General features: G+C 40.6%; 1 protein-coding gene across 2 annotated transcripts; it reads right to left on the reverse strand.

The window, feature by feature from the left end:
* Positions 1-1,220: 1,220 nt before the first annotated feature.
* DENR (density regulated re-initiation and release factor) lies at positions 1,221-15,097 on the reverse strand. 2 transcript variants are annotated; one of them, XM_035016907.1, is made up of 8 exons: positions 14,994-15,097; positions 14,040-14,154; positions 9,923-9,942; positions 9,130-9,214; positions 6,902-6,985; positions 4,219-4,335; positions 2,969-3,108; positions 1,221-2,862 (listed from the first exon to the last, which is right to left on the reverse strand). In XM_035016907.1, exons 2-8 carry the CDS (start codon positions 14,143-14,145, stop codon positions 2,818-2,820), a joined length of 597 nt encoding a protein of 198 aa, XP_034872798.1. In that variant the 5' UTR covers positions 14,146-14,154; positions 14,994-15,097; the 3' UTR covers positions 1,221-2,817. The 2 variants fall into 2 exon arrangements, with proteins under 2 accessions (XP_034872798.1, XP_034872797.1); XM_035016906.1 differs by having other exon boundaries at positions 14,950-15,058.
* Between the last annotated feature and the right edge of the window lie 1,017 nt (positions 15,098-16,114).

Consider the following 16,114-nt stretch of genomic DNA (forward strand, 5'->3'; position numbering starts at 1 on the left):
TGAGCATCCCACTCTTGATTTTAGCTCAGGTCATTTTCTCAGAGATCAGCCCCACCTAGGGCTGCACACTGGCCATGGAACCTGCTTAGGATTCTCTTGCTCTGCCCCTCCCCTCCTCAAAAAAATGAAACAGAAAAGACCTTTAAAGATATCTTTTAAAAATATATAAAACGTTTTATGAAAGCTCCAAGCAGGGGTACCTGGGTGGCTCAGTCAGTTAAAAGTCTGCCTTCAGCTCGGGTCATGATCCCAGGGTCCTGGATTCGAGCCCCACATCAGGCTCAGTGGAGAGCCTACTTCTCCCTCTCCCTCTGCCCCCCACCCCATACACTTGCAAGCTCTCTCTCAAATAAATAAATAAATAAATCTTTAAAAAAAAAAAAAGGCAGCTCCCAGCATTATACCGCATCTGATTTTACACTCAGTCTAACTGATGGAACTAAACAGACTCATTCCTGTCTCCCTACCTTATTTCCTAAGTAATTTAGAAAATAACAAAAACAGGATCTAAATGGTAGTCTTCATCTTTAAAATTGCAATTTATCACATTTTTTTAACTAAGAGGAAAAAACCTACCATGTATCTTTTTTTTTTTTTTTTTTAAGATTTATGGGGCACCTGGGTGGCGCAGTCGTTAAGCATCCAGCTCTTGGGTTTTGGCTCAGGTCGTGATCTCAGGGTCCTGAGATGGAGTCCTGCAAAAGGTTATGCGTTCAGGGCAGAGTTGGCTTGGTACTCTAAAATAAATAGGTTTAGAGAGAGCACAAGTGGGAGGGACAGAAGGGCAGAGGGCAGGGAGAGAGAATCTCAAGCTGACTCAGCACTGAGCTCAGAGCCTGATGGGGGGCTGGATCTAAGGACCCTGAAATCACAACCTGAGCCAAAACCAAGAGTTCAACGCTTAATAGACTGCGCCACCCAGGCTCCTTTACCATGTATTTTATCTTAAGCAACAGCTGATTTACTGAGGCTTCTATGTAGTAACTAAAACAGAATGTAAAATCACTTGTCCGCATCTATTTTTTTTAAGAGAATAAAATACTACATATCAAAGCTGGGTTTGCATTTAAGTTGCCAGCTTAACTGCAGCAAATCGTTTACAATTATGACATAAGGCTGTTTAAAGGTTAGTACTCTTTTTGCTAAAAATACTAGCCCGCAAAAACATTTACATAATACATAAAGAGAATGTATGAATTAAAGTCAATACTTGAATTTAGCACATTTTAATCAGAGATTAAACTAATGCTCCATTTTAAATTTCAGGTCAAAGAAAAAGATTCACACATGTTATACACAAGGACAATTTTAATCCTCCATTATCCTGCAGTAACATCCACTGCTGGCTTTATATGGATTAAAACTGCATTTGCCAAGAACTGTGAACACTGAGAGTCTTTACATGAAGTCACATAGTTGATAGAGGCACAGACATCTTCCAGCACCAACAGGATACATACACAACACATACCAAATGATCTTGATGGGTAAATTTGCTTCATCAGATACTCCTATTCAGTAAAATCCAGTTAATGCAGAATTCTGTTTTCTTAATTTGCATCTTTATTACACATTTTTTCTAAGATTTTAATTATTTAAAAAACCACACATTCATTCAAGGTTGTAATTTGCATGGCAATAAACAATGGGTTCTAAATTTCTTAAAGGTATCTATAGCAATTTAAAATACCTGGAGTCTTCTTTTCAATTTGTAGAGCCTGACTTAAGACCTTTATAAAAACAAAGTTTAAATTCGTTCAGTGCATTCGTTAAAATTCATTGTCACTGTTTCTGAGAAAGACTCATTTCAATTGCTATTTCCCAGACCATATTTATATTGAGTATCAGTGTATATTCTTTTCAATTGGCTAGCAGACTGCTAGAACAAGAACTCAGCAGCATCTCTGAATGGCCTTCCACTCAAAACAACGGTGGTGATAACGTATAAAATGAATTTGGGGTCTGCTCCCCACTTAAAATCACCAAACAGGTTTCCAAAGTACTTTTAGAAAATATTTTAAAATATATGCATAATATTCTACCATATGGTGCACCATCATTCTTTAACCATTTCCCAATTGTTCATTTGTATCAGTTGTAATTTTTTTTGCATTTATGAGTAACATTGTGATGAACACCCTCACCCACAGTTTTAAGCAAGAATGATTCTATCTTTAGGATAATGTCAACTAAGTGGCTTACTGGGTCAGACTGCAGATGGTTTTAAGGCTTTAATATACTTTACCAAATAATCTCCAGAACAGTGTGAACAACCCCTACCAACATTAAGTTAATGTGACCTCGAAGTGGACTTGGTTGGTAACAGTGAAGCAAATTCAACCACAAATCTATTAGATGCCCAAGCATCTCAAAAGTATCACACCAAAGAAGCAAGGAGACAGTTATTAATGGTGATGAAGCCAAAATTCAAATTCTTTAAAATATTACTCAGCTTTAAATCATGATTTCATTAAATCATGATTTTAAGATAATAAACAAAAAAGCTCTGCACAAAAAATCTAATATTTTTCCAAAAATAAAAAGTTAATAAGAGAAAGAGAAAAGTCAGTACCAAATGACCAAAAATTTTTATTTGACTAAATTCTATTTCATGCATAAGCATGACAGTCTCCCCTGTTTATTAGACTTTGGCAATAAAAAAAACAAGCAGCCTTATATAGAACAGTGAAAATGCCAAGGGTGAGGGTAATCTACAGTTTTACTGTAGGATAAATATATATATTTTTAAAAGGCCTCTCTCCCTTTGGCCATATCAACTCTCAGTTCAGATCATTAAATAGAGACAAGTTTTCAAAATCACTTCTTCACTTCTCCAAGATCTTCAATGCTATCATCATCCACCTATAAAACACAAATAATTACATCTCATGAATTGTGGTATCAGGTAACATGAAGCAACTTGCTTTAAAAACTTATATCCACAGGTACCCATGTTCTACCTACTCACCTCTGGCCATTTTTCCTGAATGACATCAATTATGTCATCTGTAAAGTCTCCCTGAATGATGATTTCATCCTCTCCTGTTACTGAGGCACCACAGGAGAATTTTTGAGCAAAAAATCTTTGTGCTTCTTTAAGATCAATTTCTGTTATTTAAAAAAGAGAAAGAGCAAGACTATAATTGGAACTGTTTATCAAAGATATTTTTCCATTTTGAAATTTAATCTGTATCTTAATTTCATAAAACAGATTACCTTAATGGGTTTTATATTTCTTTCATGATAATTACAAACTACCACAGGCAGTGGTCTTAACCATTCAACTTATATTTTCAAGGTCAAATAAAGCTTCAGTACATAAAAATAGCATTATTCGGGGGGATGGGGTACTGGTAATGGGCATTAAGGAGGGTACATTATGTAATGAGCACTGGGTGTTATATGCAATTGATTAATCACTGAACTCTACTCTGAAACTAATAATACACTATATGTTGATTAATTGAATTTAAGTAAAAATTTAAATAAATTTTTAAAAGATGCATCCTATCACACACACACACAAAGCATTATTCATACTATTCCTAACTCATATGGTAAGACCAAAATAAATCCAGGAACACATTAATTCCAAGCATGACATATACATTTCCAAGTACAATGAAGTTCTTTCATTTATCCTTTTTTACAAGAGAAATAGTTACAGCAGGGAAACAAACCTACTAATGATTATTTTTCAACTATCTTGTCACAGGAAGGGACCTTGGTTTACAATTTCACTGTTCATTCAAAGCCTCCAGAAGGAGCTCTGAAGCAGGACATTCTGCTGATACCCACATTCCCTCACCCGCTACTACTGTTCCCAGAGGGCAGAAGCCATTTTGCAGCCTTTTGCCATCTAGCCTGCAGGGACAGAGAAGCAGTACTGATAGGCTTCAAAGGGAATCCTACCTAGCCCTCCTCATTCCACATAAAATGTGCCCACGCAGGTATTCTGTAAAGGAAAAAGTTAAACTAGTTCCCTGTGCAAAAGATTTTTAAATTTCTTCAAAATCTGATTTTGAAGCTATAGTTAGACACGCAAAATCTCATTTTGTATCTTCTTAGCAAAAAATAGACCTGTGAAATTTTCATGATGCCAGATTAAAAAAGAGACAGAAAGAGCAAGACACAGACAGAAAGAGGGAGGTAGAGGGGCAGAGAGCAACAGAGAGAATACAGTTCACACATTTTAAACATACTTAAACTTGAACTCACCGAAAGTTGCAAGGCCACATACTCTTGTTACGTATTTCTTCTTTGCTCTAGGAATTTTGGCTATTGTAACTTTTTGTGGTACAGTCTTCTTTTTTTGCTTTATCTGACCCCTTCCACCTTTATTTATTAAAAAAAAAAAAAGAGCTCCACATCAACTGTTTTGTGTTTAACATAAATACCGTCTTTAAGCTTAATTTTCAAAAGGTACCAAACATTAATTTCTAAAGTTCCCTCTTCTAACACAAAACTAATAAACACATGCATGAGTATTCATTCAATAAATATTTATTGAGTACTATGTCCCAAGCACTGCACTAAGGGCTGAGGACACAAAGATGAACAGAAAAAACATAGTCCCTGCCCTCCAGGGACTCTCAGTCCAGTGAAGGAGACAAAAAAAAAAGTTTAATCATTACTGCAACTGACATATACTGTAACAGGAACCATGAATACTGCACTACCATAGCTCTGCAGAGGAATGGCTTACTCAGCTCCTGGAGGACAGAAAATGTTTCCCAGAAGAAACAGCATCTAAGTTCTTGTAGAAGGAACTGTCCAGATGAAAGCAGAAGAGCTGGAGAGATATGGTAAGAAAAGATATCCCAGAAAAAGGGAACAAGTACAAAGATAAGAGAAGGCATCATATTTGAGAACTGCAATTGTCTCGATGAAGGATGCTTATGGATACGTAGGAGATAAAGCCAGAAAAGCAAACGATTACCTACCAGTCATTAAAGGACCAGCACATCAAGCTCTGTTATTTGATTTTATATTGAGGCTGAAGAAAAGCCACCGAATGAATACAGGAGTGAAAAAAACAGATTTAGGTTTTAGGAGATCACTCTATAGCATGGAGGGTGAGCCTTTGAGGAATAAGGCCGACAGAGAGCTACTGGAGGCTCCTACGTTAGTTCAGGTGGAAATTAATCAAAATCTAACAAAGCAGTGGTAACAGTAATGGCAATTAGGCACAGGGTAGAGTAAGGAGGAGAAATAAAAGAATTTAGAACTGATTAAATAGAATTAAAAATAATTAGTACTAAATAAATTAAGGAAGATGACTATTTAAAAAAACTGATTAGGGCGCCTGGGTGGCTCAGTTGGTTAAGCAACTGCCTTCGGCTCAGGTCATGATCCTGGAGTCCTGGGATCGAGTCCCGCATCGGGCTCCCTGCTCGGCAGGGAGTCTGCTTTGCCCTCTGACCCTATCCCCTCTCATGTGTTCTCTCTCATTCTCTCTCTCTCAAAATAAATAAATAAAATCTTTAAAAAAAATAAAAATAAAAAATAAAAAATAAAAAAATAAAAAAACTGATTAAAACGAGCAAAGGGACGCCTAGGTGGCTCAGTCACTTAAGCAGCTACCTTCCACTCAGGTCATGATCCCAGGGTCTGGGATCGAGCCCTGCCATCAGGCTCCTTGCTCAGCAGGGAGCCTGCTTCTCCCTCTGCCTGCCACTTCCTCTGCTTGTGATCTCTCTCTCCTCTTTCTCTGACAAATAAATAAAATCTTAAAAAAAAAGAGGGGGGGAGCAAAGAAAGAGAACCCAAGATGAGTGTCAGGTTCTGGCTCAGATGAATGGATACAGTATGCTGTCATTAACAAAAGATATAGATTTGGGACTTAGTAAGTTTGGTTTTCTTGGAAATACTGCATTTGAGGTGCCTGTGGGACCATGCACATTGCCAGTCTAGAGACACAGGCCAGGACCAGAGGTACAGATTCAGGAATTTCAAGTGTAGAGTGGTGTTAGAAGTTAGGGATGTGAAAGAATCATTCAGGGAGAAAACTGCAGAATGAGGAGGTAAGAGGGCCAAGCATAGGATCCTGGGAAATACAACTTTTTAGGGACAGAAGGTAGAAGAGAAGTCTGCACAGAAGACCGAAGAGGATCGACAGGGAGGATGAAGAAGTCTGTCGCAAAAACCAAGGAAGTATGGCATTTCAAAGAAGGGTGTGCTCAAATGCTCTTATTGCTTAGCAATTACTGAGCCACTGATGACCCCTATTAGAGGAATTTCAGTGGTGTGACAGTCAGCTTAGGACGGAATGAGGCATGAGCAATGAAGGACAGAAGAGCAAGGACAGTGAGTCTAATCTTACTACAAAAGTCTGGCTAAGAAGGGCAGGGCAAGGGATAAGGCAAAGACATGGGCTCTTGGGGGAATTTTTCTTGAAAGATGCAGTCCTTATTTATAAGCTAATTTTAGTCATAGGGGAGAATAATTAAGGCAGAAGAAACAGGCAGGGACAGGATCCAGAGTACAGGAATTCATTTTAGAAGGAGGTAGACAGTTATACACAACAGCTATTTAAAAAAAAAAAAAAAAATTCAACTGAGCTGACAACATAATGAGAATAAAATCTTTTATCAATGTCCTCAACTCTATAACTATTTTAATAAGGTAAAGTTTTCAAGTCATAAACAAGTTGGTTGGTTGCTTTTTGCATATGCATACAGCAAATAAAGCATGTTTTCTTAGGTCCAATTTACTGTAAAAGCCCAAATCATATGACATCCAGTCATCCTGAGAATATGATTCTGTATTGCTCTGTAGGATATACATATGGAACTGCAGCAGCAGGGAGGTATTACTGGCTTTGGGATTGTGCTCATTATGTATTTCCTCTGACAGAGGGAAGGTGTCTTTATATAAATCAAGCCATGGATTTAGGCCTTACCTCTCTTCTGCTTTTTCTTCTCTTCCTCTTCCCCTGCTGTGCCTTGACCCTCACTAATTCCAGCTTCTTGTTTTGGTGAATTTTCTAGATGTTAACAATGAAATCCAAAGTATTAACATTACTTCAAAATAACCTTTAAAAAATCACCTTTGAGCAACTTCATACACAAAGAAGCATCTTGCCAACAACAGCATGCCATTTATAATGCAAATGATGATACTGCTAAAGTCCCATCCAGTCTAGTTCTGGTCATTAAGTCCATGGTGACAGAAGACAAAACAAAGCCTTTGATATGTGAAGATTAGGATCTTTTCAGCACATGAAAGGAGCACAAAACACTCAGGCTCTGCAGGCATGTTTACATCTAAACACACTAATCTAGGGAACAGGAAGTCTGGGCCTAAGAAGACTCTTTCCTCAGGTCTTATCACGTCCTAGGCAGGTCATGTCCCATGTTACCATGACCACGCAGACTGTAACACCCGACTTTAGGGTTCTTAACCAACCACGGATGACGACTGTGGTTACTACCCAGAAAGGCCTTCTGTAAAGTTTCAGGGGTTGTGCCTCTTGGAAGCAGCAAATAGTGGAACAGCATCAGGTACATCTGACATGACTGTTTCCAGCTCAGGCTTTCCCTTCTTCCTGCTACTACCTTCATTTCCACCAATCTCGTAAGAGAAGCAAACAGTTTTAACGAAATGAAGAAATCTGTTCCCTTCAGTCTTCCCTTCCACTGGCAACAGCAATTCCATTCTTCTAGTTGCCAAAACCCTAGATGCCTCCTTTTCTCACATCCCACATGCAGCACATCAGAAAGCTCTGTCAGCTCTACCTTCAAAACACATTGAGAACCTGCCTACTTTCCCCGCCTCCGCTGCTACCATTCTGCTCAGGTCACCATGGTCTCCTGACGCGATTACAGCCACAGCCTCCCATCTGGTCTCCCTTTACTGCCTGCGCTCCTCTTCAGTCTGTTCTTTAGCACAGTAGCCAAAGAGATGTTGAAACAAAAGTTAGACCTTATTGCTCTTCTGCTCAAATCTCTCCAATAGCGCCACATCTCATTCTGAGTAAAAGCCAAGACTAGGGGCGCCTGGGTGGCTCAGTCGGTTGGGCATCTGCCTTTAGCTCAGGTCATGATCCCAGGGTCCTGGGATGGAGTCCGACATCGGGGACATCGGACTCCATCCCTGCTCAGCGGGGAGTCTGCTTCTCCCTCTGACCCCCCCACCCTATGCTCTCTCTCTCTGCAATAAATAAAAATCTTTAAAAAAAAAAAAAGAAGGGGGTGGGGGAACGCCTGAGTGGCTCATTCGTTGAGCGTCTGCCTTCAGCTCGGGTCATGATCCTGGAGTCCCTGGATTGAGTCCCACGTCGGGCTCCCTGCTCGGCGGGGAGTCTGCTTCTCCCTCTGACCCTCCCCACTCTCGTGTGCTCTCTCTCTCATTCTCTCTCTCAAATAAATAAAATCTTTAAAAAAAAAAAAAAAAAAAAGCCAAGACTAGGCCTTTAAGGTATGGTCCTCCATTACTTCTCTGACTTCATCTCTGACCCTTCTCTCCCCCTTCTTCAATAAGCTCCAGACACAAAGGCTTCCTTGATGTTTCCTGAATATGACAGGTAAGCTTTTTACCTCAGGGCCTTTGCACTTTCCCCACACCTGGAATATTCTCCCAGATATCCAAATGACTCACTCCCTCCCTTCCTTTAGGTCTTGTTCAAATGCAGTTTTTTCAGCAAAATCTTTCCTGCCACTACCTAAAACCTCAAATTCTCTCCCCAACAATTCTTATCTCCTTATTCCCTGCTCACCACTATTTAACATAATTATTTCTTATTTTCCTTAGTCTCCCATTCTAGAATTTTCAAATAGATCTTTTGTTCACTGCCTTATCCTCAACATCTAAAACAAAGTGAAGGATATAGTATACTCACAAGAAATAATTGTTAAATGAATGAGTGAAAATACATTTGCTCCTAAACCATTACTCTTCTTATAAGAAGTTATCCTAAACTATCTCAGAGAGATAAGACACATGAAGCAGTGTGTGATTCTATATAAGGAATTTTAACCCAAGAATGTAAAATAGTTTTGAAACTAATAGATATAAATACAATTCTGTAATATCCTACTAAAGGAGCACTTTCTTATCTTTAAAATAATGCCTTATGGGCATTTGTTTCACATATACGAGCTTTCAGATGAAAGAAAAAAATGTTCATACCTACAGTAAGTTTTGCAAACTCATTTGGAAAATTCTTCTCTAACCACTGTCGACATTTAGCAACATCAGGCATATATTCACAGTACTGGGGGAGTGGGGGGGGAGGGGAGGAGAACAAATTGCGTCACAACAGAACATTTTCAATCAACCAATACATTTTAATTAAGTCCTTCCCTATATTTGCTATATTAAGAATGATGAAACCAACTACTCCCACCCAATATCTTATTCACAGGAATTCTGTGTTCGACCAGGAAATGCCCCATAAGAAATTAGAATTTAAAAAGGATTAAGCACCTCCTCACTGTAGTAACATATTTTTTTTCCATCAAAGAGAAGGGCCATTAGAAAAAGGAGCAAACAAAAAAAAACGAGCATGTTCATTTCTTGCTTTGGGCACACAGGTGTCTATTTTTGTGACTTGCCCACAGATTCTGACTCAGAAGCTTATTAACAAAAAATCTTATACATAATTTTAATTTATGCTTTCCTCTGCTTATACATTAGATTTTTTACTTTAAGGCTACTCGTTTTATTAGGTAACTATTCATAAGTTCCAAGCAGAAGTCCAAACTGGATAGCCAAGTACAAAAGATGTACACATATGATACAAAGTCTAAAGAAAACAATTTGTAAGACCATAAAATTATTCCAATCCAAAGTTTCTATAGAAGTTGAAACTCTACTATCAAATGACAGAACATGAAAAATAAAAAAGTTCTCAGGCTAGCTCTAAAGTCAATGACCTCAAATGCAGAAGTTAAAAAAAGAAAAGAATTTTAAAAGGACTTACCTCTGTTGGTAATGAACAGACTGGGGAAATGGAGAGAAAAAAGATTAGAAAATTTAAATATATAAACACACATGGTTCATCCTTTTATTTTAAATTGGACAAAATGCTTCATTTCTACTTTTTCCTATAATTCTGTATCACTTTTCAAATACCGCCCATCATGCTTTTTTTTTTTTTTGAGGTAAAAGGCACATGGTTCATAGAGATATTCTCTTTAATTTTTGTTTTTGTTTTTAATCTAAAGAACACCATAACCTCAGTGGATTGAACTTCAAACTATACTATCCCGCATATCTTAAAGTTTTACCATAACTATCTCAACGGGTCTGAAGTTAAGCTGAGAACAATTCCCAATACAACAAAGCTTGAAAAGAACTGGTTATTTCCTTTGATAGTTTTATCAAAACAGCCACCAGTTTTTATTCATACTAACATATTTATAGACTTCAGTAGCACTTTTGCTACCATTTCTTTGCAATATACATTTCCTTTTCTTTTTCATAGTGTGCTTTCAGATTATGCCAACTGTAAAGCTAGAGGGAATGCAGGTTCAATTTTGTCCTCGTGTAGGCTCCATGGGTTAAAGAACCAAAAGAACTCAGGTTTCCAGATTGTAAACAGAATTCTGTTACTGGGTCAACTATTTTGTTTTTACTTTTAAGGGAAAGAATTGAGTAGTTCAGTGTGCCCAATATCTTGAGATTTGTGAGGGAGAAGAGCACCATTACTCATCACAGCAATTATCATTACATGATTATGTGTCATCATCACCACCCTGTAAGTAAGAATCACCATGTCTGCATTACCGATAGCTAAATAACCTGCTGCATCTGGTTAGTAGAACAGGATGGTCAGTTTCTGAAGCTCTTAACCACGAAATCAGATCACATGACACGCAGATAGCGTAGCTCTGTGCCAGCCACGTGACAGTGGTTGGCCTCTTCCTCATCCCACTATCACTTTTTTATAAATGAAGCTCTAAAAAAGGTTCAATAGCTCAGCCAAGGACAAAGGTGATAGGTATGTGGCAGAAGAAAACTGGAATTTAGCCTCTTTATTTCAAGTGTGGAGATCTTTCCACCAAAGTTCTCCCTGGTTAACCAGAGCTCTACAATCCTCAGTAGCTCAAGTTCAAATACCAGTAGGTACAGATATTCAGCCACACTTTCAGGATAGAATTATAGGTTAAATACCATTACAGCAAATACTAAAGCTATAAAACTTTGTACACCATTTCAAAGAATATTCAGTTCAACAAAATTCTAATGCAATGGAAACATTTGGACAGTTCACTGTTACTTGCTAGTAAAGTCAATTTCCCGGGGCGCCTGGGTGGCTGGCTCAGTCGGTTAAGCGTCTGCCTTCGGCTCAGGTCACGATCCCAGGGTCCTGGGATGGAGCCCCACATTGGGCTCCCTGCTCAGCGGGGAGCCTGCTTCTCCCTCTCCCTCCGCCTGCTGTTCCCCCCTGCTTATGCTTGCTCTCTCTCTCAAATAAATAAAATCTTAAATAAATAAATAAATAATAAAATAAAAGTCAATTTCCCTTTCTGCAAACTATAGCTTTTCGACACACAGATCTAACAGCTACCATCAAACTTCACATCACTAATAGTGCAATAACCTGACATTATGTACTTGCTGATGTGATGCTGTAACATGAAGAAGGCATCATCAGCCATGAAACCTTCTGCTACGGTCTGAATGTTTGTGTCCCCTCAAAATTACTATGTTGAAATCCTATTATCCAATGTGATGGTGTTAGGAGGTGGAGCCTTTGGGAGTATTATTCATTCTTCTCGACAGCCTTCTGAAGTAGGCTCTTTAATAAATGAGGGAACTAGCCGAGGTCACACAAGTAAGTAAATGGCTGAGCCAGGATTCAAACTCAGATTGAGTCTGAAGTCACAATCACGAAGATAAAATCTCTTCAGAAAGGACCCCATTCTACCTACCCGTTTCTCACTCTACTCCAACCAGCACTCTGTTCCAATCAGCCCTTTCTTTTCCCTCTCTCCTTAAGACACCATATTAAATCTTACCACCATACTGTTCTTACGAATTCCTTCACCTTTCCTTACAAATTCTACCCTTTATCTAAGGCTTCTCATTTCCTTGGAAATTTCCCTACTTCCTCTGAGCAAAGATCCCTCCTTTTCCTCAACTCCTAATTCATAGTTATAATCAGTACTATTTAATTTAGCATTTAATATTCCCTAAGTGCTTCTCCTACAACTAGACCATAAACTCCTTGAGGAAGTAATCCTGTCCCCAGCTTAGTGCCTGGAATATCAATACAAACTAAGAAGGGAAATGAAAATAAACCTTTCTCAAAAAGGTCAGGGACTGCTGGTCAACACAAATTATCACCGGGGTGGTTTGCATATTTAGCGCAGTTGTTCAAAAGTCACCTTAGCAGTCACATAAGCAATTTAATAAGATGGTTTTCATATACCGTATTTCATCAATCCTAAATTTTCTACATTTTAATAGGGATACATCTTATAATTATGGCATGTCAATGTGACAGTTTTTTTTTTAGTGGAAAATAATGGCGAATCTTATAAAATAGGAGTCTTAGATTAGATAAAATAGGGCACAAAGAACAACAGCTCTTAACTACATCTGACAAAGATAAATAAACCATACTAAACTAGTATACTTCTCTAATAATAAAACTTACTGTATTATGTTCTTGTGTTAGTTGCTATACCAGAAGCTTCATGCAAATCACCTGACTTAGGATATAATCATTATTTTCATTGAACAGACCTTAAGAAACAGACCTTTAATCCTTAATTGAATTAGGTAACTTGCCCAAGGTCACATAACTGGTAATGCTGGAATCAGGATGCAGACCCTGGTCTGCGACTCCAAAGGCAAACAAGATGACCAAATAAGACCAATATCATAACAAAAATCAATCAACCCTACAAAAAGTTTCCCTGCCTTATTCTTACTGAGGTATTTTATAATTTTTACTCTCAAAGATATCCAATAAATGGCAACTTGACAAAATTTAACTCAGTGACATCCCACTCCTTCTGTAGTACTTGAACTCCAGATAATGTCTCTATTACACTCACAAAATGTAAAATCTCCAAACACAAGGACCTTTCCTGACTTATTCACTCACTACTCAGTCCCTAGCACCTAAAACACTGCGAGGCAGAGTAAGTGGTCAAAAATATTTCCTGAAAAAAATCAGTACTTACTTGCCCCTTTGCTATCCTGTACCTTCAAATTTTTCTAGAACTTTCCAAAATGCTAATAAATTAAAGCATTTCCAACTTACAAATATTTCTGCATTGAAAATGAGGAAAAACACTCCAAGAAAAAAAAAGAATCCAGATTCAATCTAATATGTGTATTATTAATCAAACCAAGAAGACTTCCCCAAGACTGTCCTACGACCCATCGCTCCAACCTCATCATCTTCCACTCCTTACTGACACCCTCCCTATACTATATCCACACTCTACTAATCCAAAGCTGCTCATTTCTCCACAGACGTGCATCAAGTCTTTTCTTGCATAGCCATTCACTTCATCTGGGATGCCCTTCCCCACTTCCTCATCCAGTTCTTGTCATCTCTTCAGACTCAGTATCTTCCAAGAAGTGCTCCTTTATTTATTTTTTTAAAGATTTTGTTTATTTGACAGAGAGAGACACAGCGAGAGAGGGAACAGAAGCAGGGAGGGTGGGAGGGGGAGAGGCAGGCCTCTCGCGGATCGGGGAGCCCAATGTGGGGCTCAATCCCAGGACCCTGGGATCATGACCTGAGCTGAAGGCAGACGCTTAACGTCTGAGCTACCCAGGTGCCCCAGAAGTCCTCCTTTAGTAGCCAGACTAGCAAATAACATTAGATTGAAATAATCTATTTGCATGTCTCTATTCTTACTGGACTGTAAGCTTCTCCAGGCCAAGTAGCAAGACACAAGTCATACGGGTCCAGAAAATCTGTTAACCCATGCCTCCTCTTACCAACGCCTCCCCTCCCCCAATTAAGGATTTCCCAGACGGATGAGAAAAGGATTAATAGAATCAAATGTGATACCACTATTACAATGCATAAAAATAAAGTGAGCAAAAGCCATTTTCTGCTTTGTAACACTTGCCTCCACAGTAAAGGACTCGAAGTGGGTAGTCTGCATCTAACTTGGTATTGCCCCTCGGGTCTCCTTTGCAATCATGCCCACCGGATTCAGAAATATCAGCAGCCATCTCACAAACCTGTAAGCAAGGAAAATAACACATTTTCACTATTGTGGACCAAGACCCCAAAAAGGCAGTGTTCAGATGTAGCCTCACCTCCTCCCACTAGAAATACCTCAACCCTAAATCTGTTCCAATTCTGTTTTTAAGTGAAGGATACAAGCTGCATGAGGATTCGTAAAATATGAGCAATTCCGGGCGCACCATTACCAGCTCCACAGGTCTACAGGGAAGCAAGTGCCAGTAGCAAAAGGACCGTGAAGAATGGGGGCGGAGGGGGGGGGCGGGGAAGACTAGTGGAAAGAGGAAGCAATGGGATAATAGGATGGGGAGGATGATCCGCAGTGACGGGACAAAAGGTCTGGGGGTGATCTGGAAGGGATGCAAACTGCAGCAATGAAGGCCACAAAGCAGCTGGACGAAAAGAGGCTGGAAAAGCCTGCGAAGAAGGGGTGGGTGACTGGAGGTGCCCAGAGTACAGGGTGTGCGGGCAGCTCAACGCCGAGAGAGGGCCACAGGAATCAGGGAAGGGGATGGGAGTGGGAGGGGGCGGGGAGACCAGAATCTGAAAAGAGAAAATGGGGACGGAAGAACCAGCAAGGGGCAGAATGTAAGAGCACTGGAGCGACAAAGGCGGCCAAGAGTTAGGGGAAGATCTGAGGCGAAGGGGCAATCCCGGGGACACCAAAGGGGCCCATGTGGGCGGGGGTGTGGAGACGCCCGGCCCGGCCCCCTTCCGCCGGGCAGCACCTCGGCTTCCCCCACGCTCTCTACGAGCTTCTCGGAAGAGGGAGAGGCACGAGGGGTCGTTACCCGGGCGGTCGCACAACCCCCGCCGCCTCCGCTCCCGCCACTACCGCCAGCTGAAGCGACACATGCAACTCCTCTTCCACGGCCAGAGCCGCCTGAAAGCCCGTCTACCAGCCGCGGTCCCGCGAGACAATAAGCCTTTATCGCGAGATTCAGGCCGCCGCCGGGCGGCTGTCGCGAGAAGCCCGGAGGCGGGGGCGAAGGGGAATTGAGGAGCATGCGCGTTTTGCTCGGGGGCGGGGCCAACCCGCCGAGCGGCTGACTTCCAGTAGGCGGTGCTCGTTACCCGCGGGAGAGAACGGGCGGTCGGCGTGCGGAGCGTGGAAGCGGGCACGGATAGCGAAGTGGGGACGTGCGCTGCAGTCATCAGTGACTTCCTATTAATGAGCTGGGGAATGTTGCCCCGCGTCTGGGGTGCATCCTGGAGTCCTGACTAACCTCCAGCCTGTTGGATAAGTCACTGCTTCGCGGGTGGATGGCAGCTGGAAAAGGCGTTGGGTTTCAACACCTTTCCGTACGTTGGCTGAATTATTCTTGAAAAGATAATGTCAACGCTACTTAGATTGTTCTCATCGCCCATAGTCTCACCACCCTAACAGCTATTTTCATCACCTTCCTCGTATTTACCTATCCTTACATGTGTTGCAAATTGAAATTAATCTCTCCGGTCTCAGGCTGTCTCTCAGCAGCCGGAAGCCAGGTAGACACAACCACACGCGGGGCGTCTTAGCTTTGCTTCCATCTGGTTGTTTTCATTCGGGAAAATCCCTTCCTAACCTTGCTCCCCCTGAGTCCCATTTGTGAAATGGGAACAACACTACAGTGCTTGCAGACCTATGAGGGTTAGGGAAATGATGACCAAAACGTGCTTTGTAGCTGGTGGAGGTTGTTCTTCTATATTTTGTCTCCCACCTCATTCCCCTCCTTCCCTGCCAACTTCTTTTGCCATCACCACCACCACCCTTAAATTTTCTGCTCACGATTTACTTTGTGTGCACAAAGCCATCTGGCATAATCTTTTCCACCAGAGACTGTGGCCTCCACTCTGACATCTTTCTTAAATAAAAGAGGAGTCCCCCCACTCCCCCACAGAAGAGCCAATTCTAAGTAACTAGTCAAAGAAGATCTTGTTCCCAAACATGGTTGATTCCAATAATAATAGTTTTCT

This window comes from Mirounga leonina, unplaced genomic scaffold (genome assembly GCF_011800145.1).
Source record: "Mirounga leonina isolate KUSES-001 unplaced genomic scaffold, KU_Mleo_1.0 Mir_171, whole genome shotgun sequence".
NCBI classification, from domain to species: domain Eukaryota; kingdom Metazoa; phylum Chordata; class Mammalia; order Carnivora; family Phocidae; genus Mirounga; species Mirounga leonina.